Here is a 19,767-nt window from a genome sequence, read left to right as displayed (position 1 = left end):
TCTCACGATTTTTTTCATTTTCCCATAATTTTCTGATTTTTCTCACAGAATAATGGGTTTGAAGGATTTGGCCCCCCCCCCGAATAAAATTCCTGCGTACGTGCCTGGGGTCGGGGGTTATGTAGGAGGATCTTTCCATGAAGGAAATTTTCATGGAGGAAGGGACATTGCTATGAAGGGGACGCCGGACTTCCCAGCATTATTTAAAAAAAGATCAGAAATTAAACATAAAAAAAACAAGTTTTTCAACTGCAACAGCAGCAACATCAAAACTTTAAACGAACAGAAAATATTACATATATGATTGGGTTCACCCCCTAGTTAATACCACACTGTTTAAGCCAAAAATTTTTTAGTACTTTCATAAGAGCTATTTATTCTAATTAACGGCCTTTGTGATTAAGCGGGCATTTTTAAAGAATTGGAACAAAATTTGAACTTTCACTTAAAGAGCAAGGTATTGACTAGGGGGCGAACCCCCTAAGATATGTATTAAAAACATATGAATATAGAAGTTCGTTACGTAAGTTAATTCGTAAGTTACGTATATTTATTACTAATAAGAACGTTCGTAAATAAAATGAAACAAGTTTAGAGAAAGCCATTTAACCAAATAAAAGTAAATTAATGTGAAAATTTTGTTTTAATTATTCATGTACTGTGAGCCAAGATCAAAACCTGCATTTATTCAAAAAAGTAGCCATTTTGGATTCTTTTATTCTTAAAATTCTTTTATTCATAAGATTTATTCATAATTCATAATTTTAATTATGATAAAAATGATTTATACTGATAAAATAATTTCAAGTAATTTTAGAATTAGGCTATAGGATTTTTCCTTGAATAGATAAAAGATAACGTTTATTGATTTATTTCTTTTAAAGTACGGGGGTTTAAAATACACGGTTTTAAACTTTATTCAAAGGATGCATAATCCTTTTATGTCATTAATTAATAATTTACAACCCTTGCCCTGAGGGCTGTGGGGGGGGGGGGGGTTATCCTCAAAGACCTAATTTACAGAACTTTCAACTACGTTGATCAAAATGGCTATCTTAAAATGTTGATTGGACGTGTTTGGGGAAAAGGTGGGTGTGAGAGGGGGTTAGTTAACCTCCAATCACTTTCGACTATTAACAAGGACACTAGCCATTTCGATTGCTAATCGAATGAGCCCTTTTTGAAGTTTATACGACAACACGTTCTACAAAAAACTTATATATCCCCAGGGCATAACTAACAGCCCTTGCCCTGAGGACTGTGGTGGACTGTCCTCCTCAAAAACATAATTTTTATCTGGAAATCAACTAAACTAAACAAAATGGCTATCTAAAAATTTTGATAGGATGTGTTTGGGGAAAAGGTGGGCGTGAGAGGTTTGGTTAATTGCCCTCAAATTACTTTCGAGTATTACAACGGGTATTAGACCTTGGAATTTCCAATCGAATGAGCCCTTTTTGAAGTTTGTACGACAAAGATTTCAATAAAGATTCACATGCCCCCGGGGTATAACTTAGAACCCTTGTCCTGAAGACTGGGGGGGGAGGGGGGGTCCTGCAAAAATGTATAATTGCTGAACTTTAAACTGCGTGGAACAAAAAGGCTATCTTAAAATTTTGATTGGATGATTTTAGGGAAATGGTGGGCGTGGAAGGGGTGTTAGTTGCCTTCCAATCACTTTCGACTATTAAAAAGGGCACTAGCCATTTCATTTTCCAATCGAATGAGCGCTTTTTGAAGTTTCTACGACAACGTGTTCTATAAAAACCTTATATGCCCCCAGGGCAAAACTTACAACCCTTGCCCTGAGGGCTGTGGGGGGGGGGGGGGTTTTCATCCTCAAAGACCAAATGTCCAGAACATTAAACTATGTTGAACAAAATGGCTATCATCAAAGTTTTCTTATCATTGTTCCATATGGCAGAACAGTGGCGGTCTTTACACTTTTTGCTAACATCAGTGAGCTGTAAGATCTTAGAACAAAGGTGACTTAAAAAAATGATAATCTTTGCAGAAAGATGTAAGATCTTAGATATAAGATCTTAGTGCTAAAAAACGGGCGTAATATTTCACAGACTATCAGTGATCCTGATGTAAAATGTATAAATTTTACAAAAATAGCATCAACTTGATTGCCATTTGGAATAACAACACACACGACCTTTGGCTTGAAAGTTGCCTCTTTCCTCACGTTCAATTGCACGCATAAGACCTGGCTCAAACGAAGCCTTAGAATTAGCTCAAGTAGACGTTTTTATGCTTGAAGAAGCACTGATGTTACCTAAGTATGGCTTGTACAATATGAATCACTTGTTGCGGTCCATTGCAAATCCAAACTTGCTGTTTAAGGAGAAAATTTCATTTGCTAGAGGTGATTTCCGACAGTCCACAGTACCAGTTCGATTCCGAAGCAACCGCAGTGAAACACTTGAGTTGTCAAATAAGTGATATTTAGAAGTATTTCAAACATATATCCTTAGAAAAAAATATGCTGGTCGATCCTGAACAGAAAACATTTACGAAGTACATCCTGGGCTGAAAACGGAAATTCTCCCAAAGGATTTTAATGAAATCGAATTACCGGAAAATATAAAGTCTAGTGGTAATTTAAATGAGGAAGTGTTTGGAAAATGTCAGTTAAATTAAAATTTCTGTTCAATCAAGGATCGCATTATTTCAGGTTTGCTCTACAAAGAAGATGGTAAAATCAATGTAAAAACTGTCAATTTGTATTCTCCCAGGAGAATACAAATTTTATAACAGTTATGATTCTGTAAAAGCCAAAGAAAAGGTGGAATCGATTTCACTCCAGAACTCCTCAATTCAATTGATAGTGCAGATTTACCACCCCATGACTTAGACAAAAGACAAATAATTTTTGACCCAAAAGTCGCTTTGCAATGTTTGACCTGATTTCCATTCCGATACTAAATGAAAAACAGTGCTTAACGGTCTTGGGTTATGGAGGAAACGGACAGTGTTTCCACTTCTCCCGATTTTTCGGGAGATCTACCGAATTTCTAATCCATCTCCCGATAAAAAAAGAAGATACCGAATCTCCCGAAAATCTCCAGAAAACTTAATCCCCGGAAAAAAAGCATTATTTCCCCGTAAAAAATAAACTATTTCCGGTAATTCTGTTGACAAACATTCGTATAACAGCAAGTAATGCATAACAAACTAGTTAGCACTTTCATGAATTGATTTCTCTCTTCTCTTGTGATGCTGAAGACACTCATTTCAATTACACTAGTACATTACAGGGCAGGTTAGAGTTAGAGATAAACAGGCCAGACGCCAGACAGCATTTAGATCTATATAGTGTATTCAGTTTTGGCCATAAGTATAATAATCGTTCAGATAGACCAAACATAGGTAAATATTATTTTAAAAGTATAGGATATAATTATTATAATAAATTATCTTAAAATAAAATATTATAACCTAGGTAATTCAATATTGAAATACAGGGGGGGGGCACTCTCTTCATGAAATCTTGAAGCCCCTGACAGGTAAATCAACACCAGAAAAGATGGTAGATTTGGTAGTCTGTCTGCCAGTACGGCTATGTAAAATCCTTCTGGAACAAATCTTAAGCTTTCCAAGCTTAGATTTTTGCAAGGCGATTGGTGTTTGAAGCTCTTTCGCAAAAATATGCATTCGCTTTTTGGCAAATTTACAATCACGGCTGTTTTGTCTGGGAAAGCACCATGACCTGTTTCCATGATATGTGAGGCATTTTCTGAATGAGGATTGCATCACTAAGTTTCAGTAATTTCAAGCCTTGGCTGACTTGTTGTGGCAAAAGTTCTGATGTGTCTACATTTCAGTTCTTTTTTGAGTAGGCTGCCCTTTTCAGGTAACTTTTTCCTCAGGCGATGTAAGGTACATGATAGCTTGTATCTCAGATGGTGGGACATATGGAGCTGAGTTTCATATGTATATCCATCAAATCCTGCATGACTTCTGATACGCCCAGGGAAGGATTTTCTCCGTTTTCTTATGCCTTGGTCATTATATTTTTTATGATTAGTATTATACCCTGATGTGACGCCGATTTATAAATGGTGCACCTGCGTGAAAGATTTTGGTGGTGCACCACCAGCATGTCTATATTTAGCCCTATGTTTTTGCAGTGATTTGGGTGTGCTAAGTATGTTGCCATGCTAAGTAAATTTTTAAAAGTCTATCGATATTGATCTCTGACCACAAAAAGGGATTAAGAGCTTACGGACCAAATGGGAGTGGCTAATTTAAGGGGGCCTGCCTCCGCCAGAAATTTCACAAGATTTTTCTTAAAGGGATTGTTCTCTCACTTGCAGCAGTACTTGCTTGCTGAAGCATTCAAATTTCCAGGGCATGTTTAAAAGTAGTCAGAAGGCATCCAGTCTCCCTTCCGTTCCTTTTTTTTTTTTAGCTATCCTCTCTCCAAAGGCATCTGGTCAGAAATTAATGTCTAGGAAATTATCGTTTACAAAAAGAATTCGGTGCTTAGCTAAAACTACAAATTTAGTTTCAAATAGATAACAGTTGTCGTTTATAGGCAACCAGTAGATCTTATGCAGGCAAAACTTTCAAAATTTTACTCCCTATGTTCGAAGTGATGCGAAATTCAAAAAAAACAAAATAAAGCAACAATCCTAAAATAATTTATGTTTATTCCGTAAAAAGTTTCCTTAATTTGTCTCTTTTTACTGTACCAAAACTCCTATATTATTTTGTGTTTTCAGTAAAGTGCTATTTTTTTATAATCCTAGATACATAGGGAAACATAGTTAGTTGGTTTATTTGTATTGGTTTTATTGATATATGTTAGATAGGCTGTGAAGTAATAATTTTTGTTCATTTTAAATTCCAGCTTCGCTGTTTACTTCCCTCGAAAAAACTTATTTTCCTAAATTAACGTTCCACAGGAGGTTCATCCCCACTTTATCTCACTGGACATGCAATTTAAGCGGTGTTTCCACTTCTCCTGATTATTCAGGAGATCTACCGAATTTCTAATCCATCTCCCGACAAAAAAAGAAGAAACCAAATCTCCATAAAACTTAATCCCCGTAAAATTTTACTTTACGTTCATTCTTTGTTGTTTTTTTTTAATTTACCATGGTATATGGTGTTTTCAGGATTTTTATTAACATTCCTGGCAATTGAGGCCTCGCGATTGGAATGCATTTGTGTTTGCGTGAAAATTGGCCATTCATTCAACAGTCTTTGCACTGATTTTCTTTTTTTTGATCATTTAAACACCTTCAAGGTTTGTAATTAACTAATTCTTTTCAATTCATAAGCTAGCCACAGTTGTCTGCTTGCACCAAGAAGATGGAACTAGCACTGTATGGTTCCAATTGATTCAGTAAGTTCAAAATAATCCAAAGTTGCTACAAATTTAATGAAATATGACAAAAATCAGACTTTGTCTACAGTTGCTCTGTAGAACTGAAGGGGTTTGCATCAAATGATCCAGTACGAGATACAGAGACAAAATTGCAGCATTTTGAAAACAATATACCATTTTTGCTGTTTGACAAGTAAGTCCCATTCCTGAAAAATATGCCGCATAAGAATGTTACTGATAAAGCAAGACTGGGTAAGCAGAAAGGGACGAATATAGTCCGCCAGGGCCTACCTGTGTATTATAAAACATAAAATCGCGAAGAAAGGATGAAAACGAGGACAATTAACAGCTCGTGAAAAAAAAAATTAAATTAGTTTTATTGAACCCTAAAAAGCTAAGTCACTAACCCCACCCACCCGTGGCTCATATTTAAGACGCTACTCGTCGTCAGCGTGATTGAGAAGTGCCACTGACAAAGAGTGGTGGCACTTTTTCAATGGTACCAATGATGATGAGACAGTAACTCTGACAGCGGTGGATTACTGGAAATCAGCTTTGAGTGCCACCGTGGGACCACCGTGGAAACCAAACTTAGCAAAGTTTGCACAATACTTGTTTTCCTTGCCATTGTCGAACGTAGCTTCAGAAGACTGTTTAGCTTACTCAAGGAAGTAAAGACAGACAGAAGGAATTGTTTGGTAACTGCAACTTTGGCTTCCACAATTCAGACGAAACTTGGAATGAAACGAGCTGGAATTACAGGAGAAACATTGACGGTTGACCAGCGTCTACCAGCACATCTGAGTTACTGCATGATCAGAGTGGACTGCTCCCAAAAAAAGGCCATGAGATGGACACATTATGAATGTAAAGCGGTATATGTGTAAGAAAGTTTTGCCATTTTTTTCAGTTATATGAATACTAATGACCTGCGAATTTGCTTTTTCTCTATATTATTTGTGAATAACTCTGGGGATGGTGGTAAAAACAAATTATCCGCTTAACTCAGACTCAATGGTCAAAGGCCTGGTGTCTACAATTCGTCCAGATTTTCTGTCCCGTCATGAACTTAGCGGGTTGTCGTGTAGAGCTTGAAAGGGCGAGAAACAATAAGGGTCGATGAAGAGAAATGTCTTAATTAAACAGCTTTAGAGTCTAAATGAAATATTACTGCACTTAGTTTCAAAATTCAATACATTTCCGGAATTGCAGCTGGCTCAAGTAAATCCGCTCTCTGAACTTTTAGAATGTGACACTTCATTCGCAAATCGCTTGAACAACCTCCAAAAACTTAAAAGATTCTTACTGAAAATTCTACCGAATCTCCAGATCCATCTCCCGATTTTCTCCTGAATCCTGAGAGCCATCTCCCGATTTTCTCCCGAAAATTGTCAAGATTTTACAGATTTTTTGAAAAGTTAAGTGGAAACACTGGAAACGGAGCATACATGAATGTGATGTATCCAGCATCTAGACAAACGAAAATTTGAAATTAGATGGCTCTTAATAGAAAAAAGAAGAGCGAAAATTTTAAAACAGAATAATTAAATAGGCTAATGATTGTTAGAAGGCTCTTGAGAAGTTGCTTAACTTTTCAGTTTTCTGAGGTGCTGTTCGCCACCTCAATTAAGGTGTTAATTAAAATTTTCTCGCTCCATTAATTCTCAAAGCATTTCTTCATTTCCAGAATATTGCTTTACTCCCATTTGGTAGGCTAGCAAAGGGACATCCACCATATGGCTAATATGACGGTAAAGCTTATTTGTGATGCAAATGAATGTTATATTTAGATTCAGGATGCGATTCTGGGTATATATTTGCACATTAGGGGGCTGGGGGTAGGCTATATACTCTGTATATAGGTTCTAAGAAATTCATGAATCTCTTAGAAAAACTGCAAGAACAAGGAAAGAAGTGAAGATAAAGGTTCTCCCCCTGTAAAATTTGTTAACTATGATTATTATGCATATTATGGAGTAAGACTTGTTTTCTTAACATGTTTCCTTATGTCTAGCTGGACTACTAGGCTTATAATAGGCCTAATGGTTGGCTGGTTGGCTAATTTAAAGATTTGTATAGGCCTATAAATATACACTGTTGAATTAGCCACCTGGTGGAGTCCCCTAGCAAAGGTAACAGTAAATTTCTACCAAATCATATTATTGACTTACATATAAAGTGAATACACCATTTGATGTCTTTTTTTTATGCTGATTATGAATATAATAATCATTTCTATTGTAAATGAATTTCATCCCCCCCCCCCCAAAATATGCCAATTCAGGGTATATATTTCTACATTAGGGGCACAGTTTATATAATTATCCAGTAAGCTTATCGCAGATCATTTCTGGTCTTTGTTCTTGGTGCAAACAAAAAGCTCCTCCCACTTCTTTGTGCAGTTATGGATCAGTGTGTTTGCGTCTATCAATGAGAAATGGTTACTAAGTGCATTATTTGTAATAGCAGGTTTCCACTTGTTTCCAATTGTTTTGCGTCTGACTTGTCTACCAGTGAAAAGATCTGATGCCACCTATGTTTCTACATCCTCTGGAGCACTCGCACCCTGGTCTGGGTTTTTATAATGGGTGAGATAGGGAATGATCATACAGGATAATTATATAAACTGTGATTAGGGGGGTGGGGGTAAAGTTTAAACTTACCTCCCATTTACATCAGAAACAAAATTTGCAAAATTGAGATTGGGACTGTTTGCTCTGGTTGACCCAGGGATGAAATTTAGTTTTTTAACTGGTTTTAATAGTTAAGTTATTAATAAGTTTTAATTATTAATACTGTTTCTTTTTGCAAACAAGTTTAAAACAAAGTTTCAGTTAGACCTACTTTGTGTGGTCTCTGTTAGATTTTACTAATGATGATTACTGCCTAAAAATTTTTAATTAAATTTAGATTTATCACAAGAATCTGTCCATATTACAATATAAGCCAACTTGGAAGCAAAAATCTTCATTTCATAGTAAGAAAGAGGGGAAATTTTAAACTCTAACTTCTTTAGGCTATCAAAATTATATTTCAGGATTGTGCTGTCAAAACAAGGCAAAAAAAAAACTTAGTATATAAACTTCTTTTGCTGTCAAAAATTTGTTTCTGATTATCAAATTAATGATATCTGAAATTGATATCATTACTTTTTTTGGCTCTCTTAAAATTTGAGTTTGCTTTTTTTGCAAAGTGGGGTGGTTTTTACAACATTGTTATTTTTTATGGGATTTGTATAATAGAACGTAAATGTATGAGAAGTGCAAACATATTATTGATTTATATTTAAGATTTTGGTGAACAAAAGGTGGCCACATTACTGCCTATTTTCATCTAATTAAAGCTCTGTGTTATGACATATCAACTCCTCTTTTCATCCTAAAACATTAAAATAAAGGCCAAAATCTTTAGAAATATCTGAACTTTAATAAAGGTTTGGATAAGTATACACTTAAAACTAAGTATATGAGCCTATATACTCCTTCAAAGGTTAGAGTAATCATTTGAGATAAATGGATTTTCAAAAAACTGTTTATAAAAGAAGGCAAATAATTTTGTGTTTAATATTTTTATTGATCCAGTATAGAGGGTCTCTGAATTCTCAGTTTGAATCAGTAGAAAGGCAGTAATTTTTTTTTTATTTTTACTAATGAAATGTTGAAAAAAAGTGTAAATTCATACCACTTGAGTTAAACAAAGAAAGTGAATGCAACTATAATATTACTTCAGAATTTCTCACCTTCTCAATACCAACCAGTCACAAAATATAGTTATGTTTTTATGGGGTGGTTTACCAACCAGTCACAAAATATAGTTATGTTTTTATGGGGTGGTTTACCAACCAGTCACAAAATATAGTTATGTTTTTATGGGGTGGTTTACCAACCAGTCACAAAATATAGTTATGTTTTTATGGGGTGGTTTACCAACCAGTCACAAAATATAGTTATGTTTTTATGGGGTGGTTTACCAACCAGTCACAAAATATAGTTATGGGGTGGCATATATTTGTCCATAAAATTATATAAACTGCTATATATACTTAAGATTTTTATACTGATTTTGATATGTGCTCTCTAATCACATTTCCACTGTTAGTTGTTTACAAATCAAAATTTTTATAGGACAATTCTCATAGTTAATGCTAAATGCTAAAAGAATTTCAAATCTCATTTTTGTGCTCAACAGACATATTGAGATTTAAATGTTTGAATTGAATATCTGAAAATCTCAAGATTAAAAAAAAAATTAATTAGAAATCTACCACAGCTTGAAACCCTGAGAATTTAAATCACCAATCTATACCTATCAAATACAAAAATAACAAACACATAATTATTTGTTTTTTTTAAGGAGTATTTTGACTCATATACTTAGTTTGAAGCACATACCTACATGCATCTTTATTAGGCTTCATAGTTTTCTGATAATTTTGGTCTTTATTCAAATATTTTAGGATGAATAGAAGAGGAAATACTAATGGAGAGGCAAAAAGGCAAAAAATTATGCAGAACCTATTAAATATCATATTTTTTTTTTATGAATGGTGAACAGCTTTTTATATTTTTTTATGGCAGGGTGGTTTTTATAGTAACTTACAATTTTTTTTATCAATATTTTTACATCATTTTAATTTCAAAAGACTTATTTGAACTTTAACCTTTGCTAGATTTTAGATTAAATTTACAATCATTTCCACAACCTACCTATGATGCATAATTGTCAAGGTTCCCTTGAAGTTGCTGGCATTTCTTTGTTTGCAAGTTTATCAAAGCAACTTATTATGTGCTCCCTGCTAAGAAAAATCCTAGATCTGCCCCTGGACCCATTCATGAAAGTTTTGTTGTCCTAACCTAACCCCTTTCTAAGATGGCAAAAAGTAGCTAAATTAGAATTTTAACCTTATGTTTTAATTTAATTTTGTTTATTTGTTAGCATTTGTTGGCACACTGGACAATTTTGTTGGGACATTCTTCATTTCCCCCCCCCCCCCCAAACTCAAAAACCAAGCTGCACCCCTGACAGCCTGTCAAGCAGCCAATCTTTTAAGCCCTAGAACTAAGGGAAGGGTAGAGACAGAAGATCAACAAATCTTCCCAGGGTATATTTTAGGCTCTGAAATCATTCCTGAGAATTTGCCACTCCAGATGGAAACACACTAAAAACCTGAAAACTAGTTTTAAAAATTCTGAAATACCTACTTATCATAGGTAGCACACTAGCGCTGCCTAAGTAAAGAACAATGTTGGCACAATGTGTTTTTTTTTCTCCATACCTGGGCACTTCATATCAAAGGATTTGTCGTAGAAACTTTGAAAAGGGCTCATTCAATTGGAAATTGGAGTGGCTAGTGCCCTTTTTAATAGTTGAAAGTGATTGGAGGGCAACTAGGCCCCCCCACAATCATCTTTTCACCAAACACATCCAATCAACATTTTGAGATATCCATTTTGTTCAGCGTAATTGATTTCCAGATAGAAAATATGTTTTTGAGGAGGACACTCCCCCAGAACCCTCAGGGCAAGAGTTTCAAGTTATGCCCTGGGGTCATATAAGGTTTTTATAGAAGGCATTGCTGTAGAAACTTAAAAAAGGCTCTTTCGATTGGAAATTCAAAGGGCTAGTGCCCTTTTGAATAGTCAAACGTTATTGGAGGGCAACTAGCCCCCCCCCCCACACCCATCATTCCCCCAAACACATCCAATCACAATTTTGAGATAGCCATTTTGTTCAGCGTAGTTGAATTCCTGGTAGAAAATATCTTTTTGAAGAGGACACTCCCCCACAACCCTTGGGGCAAGGGTTTTAAGTTATGCCCTGGGGGCATATAAGGTTTTTACAGAAAGCATTGTCATAGAAACTTCAAAAAAGGCTCATTCGATTAGAAATTTCAAAGGGCTAGTGACCTTTTTAATATTTGAAAGTAATTGGAGGGCAACTAGCCCCCCCCCCCTCCCACGCCCATCATTCCCCCAAACACATCCAATCAAAATTTTGATATAGCCATTTTGTTCAGGGTAGTTGATTTTCAGATAGAAAATATGTTTTTGAGGAGGACACTCCCCCAGAGCCCTCAGGGCAAGGGTTTTAAGTTATGGCCTGGGGGCATGTAAGTTTTTTTATTGAAGGCGCTGTTGTAGAAACTTCAAGAAAGGCTTATTCGATTGGAAATTCAAAGGGCTAGTGCCCTAATAGTCAAAAGTGATTGGACGGCAACTAGCCCCTCCCCCCCCCCCATGCACAACATTCCCCCAAAAACATCCAATCAAAATTTTGAGATAGCCATTTGGTTCAGCATAGTTGATTTCCAGATAGAAAATATGTTTTTGAGGTGGACACTCCCCCACAACCCTTGGGGCAAGTGTTGTCAGTTATGCCCTGGGGGCATATAAGGTTTTTATAGAAGGCGTTGTTGTAGAAACTTCAAAAGCGGCTCATTCGATTGGAAATTCAAAGGGCTAGTGCCCTTTTTAATAGTTGAAAGTGATTCAAGGGCAACTAGCCCCCTCCCCCCATGTCCGTCATTCACCCAAACACATCCAATCAAAATTTTGAGATAGCCATTTTATTCAATGTAGTTGAAAGTTTTGGAAATTATGTCTTTAAGGATGACAACCCCTCCCCCAACAGGGCAAGGATTGTAAGTTATGCTCTGGGGGCATATAAAGTTTTTATTGAAAGCTTTGTTGTAGAACCTCAAAAGGGCTCATTCAATTGGAAATTGAAAGGGCTAGTGGCTTTTTTAATAGTTGAAAGTGATTGGATTGCAACTAACGCCCCTCTCATGCCCACCATTTTCCCAAACACATTGAATTAAAATTTTGAGATATCCATTTTGTTCAATGTAGTAGAAAGTTCTTGAAATTTTGTCTTTTATGATGATAACCCCCTCAGAGCCCTCAGTGCAAGGGTTGTAAGTTATGCCCTGGGGCATATAAAGTTTTTATTGAAAGCGTTGTTGTAGAAACTTCAAAAGGGCTCATTCAATTAGAAATTGAAAGGGCTATTGCCTTTATTAATAGTTGAAAGTGATTGTTTAGTGACTGACACCCCTCTCACGCCCACCATTTTCCAAAAGGCATCCAATCAAAATTTTGAGATATCCATTTTGTTCAACGTAGTTGAACGTTCTGGAAATTAGGTCTTTTAGGAACAGAGCCTTCAGTGAAAGGGTAGTAAGTTGTACCCTGAGGACACATAAGGTTTTTATTAAAAGTTGTTGTACAAATCATAGGCAGCACAATTGCACTGCCTAAGTAAAGAATGGGGACACTCAAGAACAAGACAAGAAATGGGGACTAAGTAAAGAAGGGGACTCTTCCCCACACCCCTTAGGACAAAGATTGAAAGTTATGCCCTGGGGGTATATAAGAACGATGTTGGCCCCATGTATCATCTATTAATTTTTCCCGTTAGAGCAGGGCACTTTGTGTTAAAGAAGTTGTTGCAGAAACTTCGAAAAGCACTCATTCAATTGGAAATTGGAGTGGCTTGTGCCCTTTTTAATATTCAAAAGTGATTGGAAGGCGACTAACGCCCACCATTTCCCAAAACACATCCAATCAAAATTTTGAGATAGCCATTTTGTTCAGCATAGTTGTTTTCCAGATAGATATTATGTTCTTGAGGACAGTGTCCCACAGTCCTTAGGGCAAGGGTTGTAAGTTATGTTCTGGGGCATATAAGGTTTTTTTTATAGAAGGCGTTATTGTAGAAACTTTAAAAAAGGCTCATTCAATTGGAAATTCTAAGGGCTAGTGCCCTTTTTAATAGTCAAAATTGATTAGAGGGCAACTAACCCGCCTCTCACGCCCACCTTTTCCCCAAACACATCTAATCAAAAGTTTGAGATAGCTATTTTATTCAACGTAGTTTTAAGTTTTGGAAATTAGGTCTTTGAGGATGACAACCCCCCATAGCCCTCAGTGCAAGGGTTGTAAGTTATGCCCTGGGCGCGTAAAAGGTTTTTATTGAAAGCGTAGAAACTTCAAAAGTGCTCATTATATTGGAAATAGAAAGGTTTAGTGCCTTTTTTAATAGTTGAAAGTGGTTGGAGAGCGACTAATGCCTCTCTCAAGCCCACCAGTTTCCCAAACACATCCAATAAAGATTTTGAAATAGCCATTTTGTTCCACGCAGTTCAAAGTTCAGGAAATTATACCTTTGAGCAGGACACTCCCCCCACAGTCTTCAGGGCAAGGGTTATAAGTTATGCCCTGGGGGCATATAAGGTTTTTATTGAAATCTTTATCATAGAAACTTGAAAAAAGTCTCATTCAATTTGAATTGCAAAGGGCTAGTACCCTTTTTAATGGACGAAAGTGATTAGATATTTGTTGTTATTGTTGTTTAGACCAGGGCACTTCATATCGAAGGAGTTGTCGTGGGAACTTCGAAAGGAGCTCATTCGATTGAAAATAGAAAGGGCTGATGCCCTTTTTAATAGTCAAAAGTGATTGGAGGGCAACTAGTCCCCCTTCCACTCCCACCCTCCCATTAGCCTATTATGTTTAAGAAATAAGTGTTGCCTTAAGATTAAATCAAAATGCACTGTGGTAATGCTAATTCCCAATAAGGCATCTCAGCAGTATCCCAAGAATGACTGAGGGTATTATGTTCAAACTTTCAGGGCTACTTCTGCTCTTAAAATTTAACCAAATCAAAATAGCGTAAGCGTATCCAAGCTATCAGAGAAAGTAAACAGATTTTTTGCAAAGGGTATCAAGTTTTCCATTTCAGATCAACTAGAGGAGGTATGAAACTAAATTAAACAGTACTATTTGTGTCCAGATGTTGTTAAAAATTGCTGAAAATTTTTCTCCAGCATACAAATAGCAGGCTATAAAGTCTTAAAAAACGAAAAGATTTAAAGTATTATTTTCTTTTTCCCTGAAAAGACTATGTCAATATAAAACCAACAGAAATTAATTAAAATTTTTTTTTCCACAAAATAAGTTTTTCAAAGAAAAGTAAAGAACCCCATTAAACAAAAAATGAGCAAAAATAAAATCAAATCATCTACTAAGCGTGAAACTACCACAAATCAGCATCAATAAATAAATGAAACCCAAAACAAACAGAAATTATACTATTTCCTTCAACATGGTTGAAGGAAAGTTTGACATTAGTTGTATACTGTTTCCTTTTGGAAAATTTGCAAATTTTGGAAATTTGCTGAACTGTTCTCTAACGTCAAACTTAGTTGGCTTTTAATATTCTAATTTACACTTTGTCTGAAGATAAAAGCTATACTATATCCTTCAACATGGTTGAAGGAAAGTTTGACATTAGTTGTATACTGTTTCCTTTTTGAAAATTTGCAAATTTTGGAAATTTGCTGAACTGTTCTCTAATATCGAACTTAGTTGGCTTTTAATATTCTAATTTACACTTTGTCTGAAGATAACAGCTATACTATTTCCTTCAACATGGTTGAAGGAAAGTTTGACATTAGTTGTATACTATTTCCTTTTTGAAAATTTGCAAATTTTGGAAATTTGCTGAACTGTTCTCTAATATCGAACTTAGTTGGCTTTTAATATTCTAATTTTCACTTTGTCTGTAGATAACAGCTATACTGTTTCCTTCAACATGGTTGAAGGAAAGTTTGACATTAGTTGTATACTATTTCCTTTTTGGTAATTTGCAAATTTTAGAAATTTGCTGAACTGTTCTCTAATATCGAACTTAGTTGGCTTTTAATATTCTAATTTACACTTTGTCTGAAGATAACAGCTATACTATTTCCTTCAACATGGTTGAAGGAAAGTTTGAAATTAGTTGTATACTATTTCCTTTTTGGAAATTTGCAAATTTTAGAAATTTGCTGAACTGTTCTCTAATATCTAACTTAGTTGGCTTTTAATATTCTAATTTACACTTTGTCTGAAGATAACAGCTATACTATTTCCTTCAACATGGTTGAAGGAAAGTTTGACATTAGTTGTATACTATTTCCTTTTTGAAAATTTGCAAAATTTTGGAAATTTGCTGAACTGTTCTCTAATATCGAACTTAGTTGGCTTTTAATATTCTAATTTACACTTTGTCTGAAGGTAACAGCTATACTATTTCCTTCAACATGGTTGAAGGAAAGTTTGACATTAGTTGTATACTATTTCCTTTTTGGAAATTTGCAAATTTTAGAAATTTGCTGAACTGTTCTCTAATATCGAACTTAGTTGGCTTTTAATATTCTAATTTACACTTTGTCTGAAGATAACAGCTATACTATTTCCTTCAACATGGTTGAAGGAAAGTTTGACATTAGTTGTATACTGTTTCCTTTTTGAAAATTTGCAAATTTTGGAAATTTGCTGAACTGTTCTCTAATATCTAACTTAGTTGGCTTTTAATATTCTAATTTACACTTTGTCTGAAGATAACAGCTATACTATTTCCTTCAACATGGTTGAAGGAAAGTTTGACATTAGTTGTATACTATTTCCTTTTTGAAAATTTGCAAAATTTTGGAAATTTGCTGAACTGTTCTCTAATATCGAACTTAGTTGGCTTTTAATATTCTAATTTACACTTTGTCTGAAGGTAACAGCTATACTATTTCCTTCAACATGGTTGAAGGAAAGTTTGACATTAGTTGTATACTATTTCCTTTTTGTAAATTTGCAAATTTTAGAAATTTGCTGAACTGTTCTCTAATATCGAACTTAGTTGGCTTTTAATATTCTCATTTACACTTTGTCTGAAGATAACAGCTATACTATTTCCTTCAACATGGTTGAAGGACAGTTTGACATTAGTTGTATACTGTTTCCTTTTTGAACATTTGCAAATTTTGGAAATTTGCTGAACTGTTCTCTAATATCGAACTTAGTTGGCTTTTAATATTCTAATTTACACTTTGTCTGAAGATAACAGCTATACTATTTCCTTCAACATGGTTGAAGGAAAGTTTGACATTAGTTGTATACTGTTTCCTTTTTGAAAATTTGCAAATTTTGGAAATTTGCTGAACTGTTCTCTAATATCGAACTTAGTTGGCTTTTAATATTCTAATTTACACTTTGTCTGAAGGTAACAGCTATACTATGTCCTTCAACATGGTTGAAGGAAAGTTTGACATTAGTTGTATACTATTTCCTTTTTGGAAATTTGCAAATTTTAGAAATTTGCTGAACTGTTCTCTAATATCGAACTTAGTTGGCTTTTAATATTCTAATTTACACTTTGTCTGAAGATAACAGCTATACTATTTCCTTCAACATGGTTGAAGGAAAGTTTGACATTAGTTGTATACTGTTTCCTTTTTGAAAATTTTCAAATTTTGGAAATTTGCTGAACTGTTCTCTAATATCGAACTTAGTTGGCTTTTAATATTCTAATTTACACTTTGTCTGAAGATAACAGCTATACTATTTCCTTCAACATGGTTGAAGGAAAGTTTGACATTAGTTGTATACTATTTCCTTTTTGAATTTGCAAATTTTAGAAATTTGCTGAACTCTTCTCTAATTTCAAACTTAGTTGGCTTTTAATATTCTAATTTACACTTTGTCTGAAGATAACAGCTATACTATTTCCTTCAACATGGTTGAAGGAAAGTTTGACATTAGTTGTATACTATTTCCTTTCTCTAATGTCAAACTGGGTTGGCTTTCAATACTCTAATTCACACTGTGTCTGAAGATAAAAGCTATACTATTTCTTTCAACATGCCCCTTTTATAGTCTCTTGCCTCTGTAGTTTTCCATCACACAAGTCTTCAGTCACGGAACTCCACACCTGACATAACTTATACCTTCACAGATGTATTTTATTTTAAATGCTTGCTATTGGACTATTGTCTTGTAATGAAGTTACTTTATTTTTTCATAAAGTTATTATAACCTATGCATACCTACCAAAGGTGGAGATATATTTCCCCGCGATATATTCCTCCCCCCCCCCCCATTCAGGAAAAACTGCCGCGGAAAAATACATTTCTTCTTGTTTTTTTCTCTCTATCTCCCCTTGCTTGAAAACAATTTACTAATATCTGCATGCAGTGCCCACAAATTATCAGTAATTCTTTGGTCTACTGTGTATCCATAAAGTAATTAAGATATTTATGTATGTAGTGTCTGTATGTAGGCCTACATATCAGTTATTTTTACTGTCATTTTCAATTATTTTGTATAAATCTTTGTAAAAACTAAGGGTTGTAGTTATGGACTTTTTCTTATAGATGTAAAACTATTCCTTCCTGGAACATAAATCGTCGATATATGTCAGTTACACATATGTGTATCACGTATACACACTTTGTAATCCAAATAAGTACAAACAGATCAGGTCTTTAGGGGGAGGTTCAGCTTTAACAAGCTTTAACAGCTTTAAGGGAGGTTCAGCATGGAAAGGGGTCTAGTACAGAAAGATGCATTTTAGGTATGTATTTTCTCAACTTAACTTATGTCCTTTCATTTGGTCTCCTCAAAACTTTTGGAAAGGATATTTGGCTGACTTGGGAGGGGGGGGGGAGATTGACCCCCTATTGCCTCTTGTGCATAGCTCAGGTAATGAAAAAACTTTTGATTCATGTTTCTTTCCAAATACCCTTTGGTAAACAAAAATAAAGGATTCTATTGAATGGCATCAAATATATATGCTGTTTTTTATAGACATATTCAATTTCCACATATGATAATTTGAGCGAAGATCGACCACAGTTCCCAGGGTCAAGATCACAATGGACCGAAAAATTGGAGTTTATAAAACCTGATATTTATGATGGAATTCCTGTTTACAGAGTTATGAACACAAAAGGTCAAATAATTGATCAAACACAGGATCCACAGGTGAGGTTTTTTTTTATTTTTAAATAGTATACTATTTTACTGTGAAATCCTTTTTGTGTACTTATTATATATTTATTATTATTTTATATTATTATTTTATTTTATATTATTATTTAATATATTATTTATTATATATTTTATATATATATATATATATATATATATATATATATATATATATATTAATAGCATACTTATTTTACAGTGAAACACATGAAAATAGGATTTTTTTTTTTACATATCTTAGTCCTGGGGAGGTGGGGTACCTCTTTCCCTAAATGTAATGCTCTATTTTATTTTTTGTAATAAATGGATAACCCATTATTAATCTAAAATTCAGATAAAGCATATTCTTTCAATTAAACAAGCTTAGTATCAAATTAAAGGATAATGGTAGAATGTTTAACTGAACTTCAAACCCTGTTTCAAAGTGTAGCAGGACAGTGATACATACTTCTACAGGAAGGGTTTAAGGAGGGTTCTAAAGGTCATAAAGATCATTGCTGTTTAGTGTTCTATGCATTTGTCCATGTTGAAAATTGATAGAACTAGCGAACAGCATTTTAATGCAAAGAATGTAAGTTATGCTTTCAGTAAAGGCGTGTTTACTGAATTCAAAAATTAAATCTGTTTTCGCGTACTGTTCTCTCTATCTAAAAGAAAAAAAACAAGAAAATGATGCAATATGGTATCTTATGACATGCTAAGCATTTTGTTCATCAGGATTTTCTTTTTCGTTGTTGTAAAATTTAGTTAGAAAATGGCTGTGTATTTTCGTTGGCAATATTTTCAGCGCTAAAGTATGCCACCAGGCATGTGCGCTGTTTTGTGACATTTATTTATGTACGTGTTATAAATAAAAATATTCTACTCTACTATGGGTTACTTTGATATTGCTTAATCACTTTACTTTTTTTTTATTCTTGCAAGTGCAACAAGTCACAAAATATGCTCCATTCTTGTTTTCAATTCCCTCCCCCTCCCGTGAAAAGATGACTGATATTTACGAATTATTACGAAATATTTACGAATATGAGAAATACGAATTATTAGTGACTCTCTGGTGTATTGTTTATCCATGAAGTAAGAACCCTTTATGTATGAACCCTGTATGTTGACAAAGCGTGGTGTTTTCTGAAAAGAAATACTTCGAAGAAGAAGAAGAAGTAATGCTTTTTAGAAGAAGAAATACTTCGAAGAAGAAGAAGAAGTAATGCTTTTTAGAAGAAGAAATACTTCGTACTTGTGCAGGTAATCTAAGTCTTTTTTGTGAAGCAACTATCTTTGTGAAGCAATTTTGTGAAGCAACGCATTTAGGGTGTCTATTACTGTTTTGGGGAAAATTATGGTGCCTGATCTGACTCTTAGACAAGATTTGTTTAAAAAATTGCTATCATAATCCAGGCTGGGCCGCATTCGATTTCCTTAAAAAAAAACCCAGATTAAAGTAAAAAAAAATAGGTTTAAAAACAAATTACGCATAAAAGAACGTACCATCTAGTGGTCGGCACCGTTTCTGTTTTTGGCCAAAACAGGAACGGTAAAAAACGGCAATGAAAAAACGGAACAGAAACGCAAACGGTGAAAAAAAAAACGGAAATCCTTTTTTTTTTTGCGTTTTTTTAACCGAAAAAC

At 34.5% G+C, this 19,767-nt stretch overlaps 1 protein-coding gene across 2 annotated transcripts in view; it reads left to right on the top strand.

Annotated features, from left to right (window-relative positions):
• The first annotated feature begins 6,834 nt into the window (after nt 1–6,834).
• Nucleotides 6,835–19,767, top strand: part of LOC148942303 (2-oxoisovalerate dehydrogenase subunit alpha, mitochondrial-like) — a 50,185-nt gene continuing 37,252 nt past the window's right edge. Inside the window, exons 1-2 of one of the 2 annotated variants that reach the window (XM_089103728.1) lie at nt 6,835–6,945; nt 17,956–18,132. In XM_089103728.1, coding sequence (XP_088959854.1) covers nt 6,895–6,945; nt 17,956–18,132 — 228 coding nt within the window. In that variant the 5' untranslated portion in view covers nt 6,835–6,894. Of the gene's footprint in view, nt 6,970–17,955; nt 18,133–19,767 lie in introns of both variants that reach the window. The other variant, XM_089103727.1, reaches the window with a different exon arrangement.

This window comes from Artemia sp. Qi Xiang Cuo, chromosome 17 (assembly GCF_049724085.1).
Source record: "Artemia sp. Qi Xiang Cuo chromosome 17, ASM4972408v1, whole genome shotgun sequence".
Classification (NCBI taxonomy): domain Eukaryota; kingdom Metazoa; phylum Arthropoda; class Branchiopoda; order Anostraca; family Artemiidae; genus Artemia; species Artemia sp. Qi Xiang Cuo.
The sequence above is the reverse complement of the archived record's forward strand: the minus strand, read 5'-3'. Positions and strand labels throughout refer to the sequence as shown.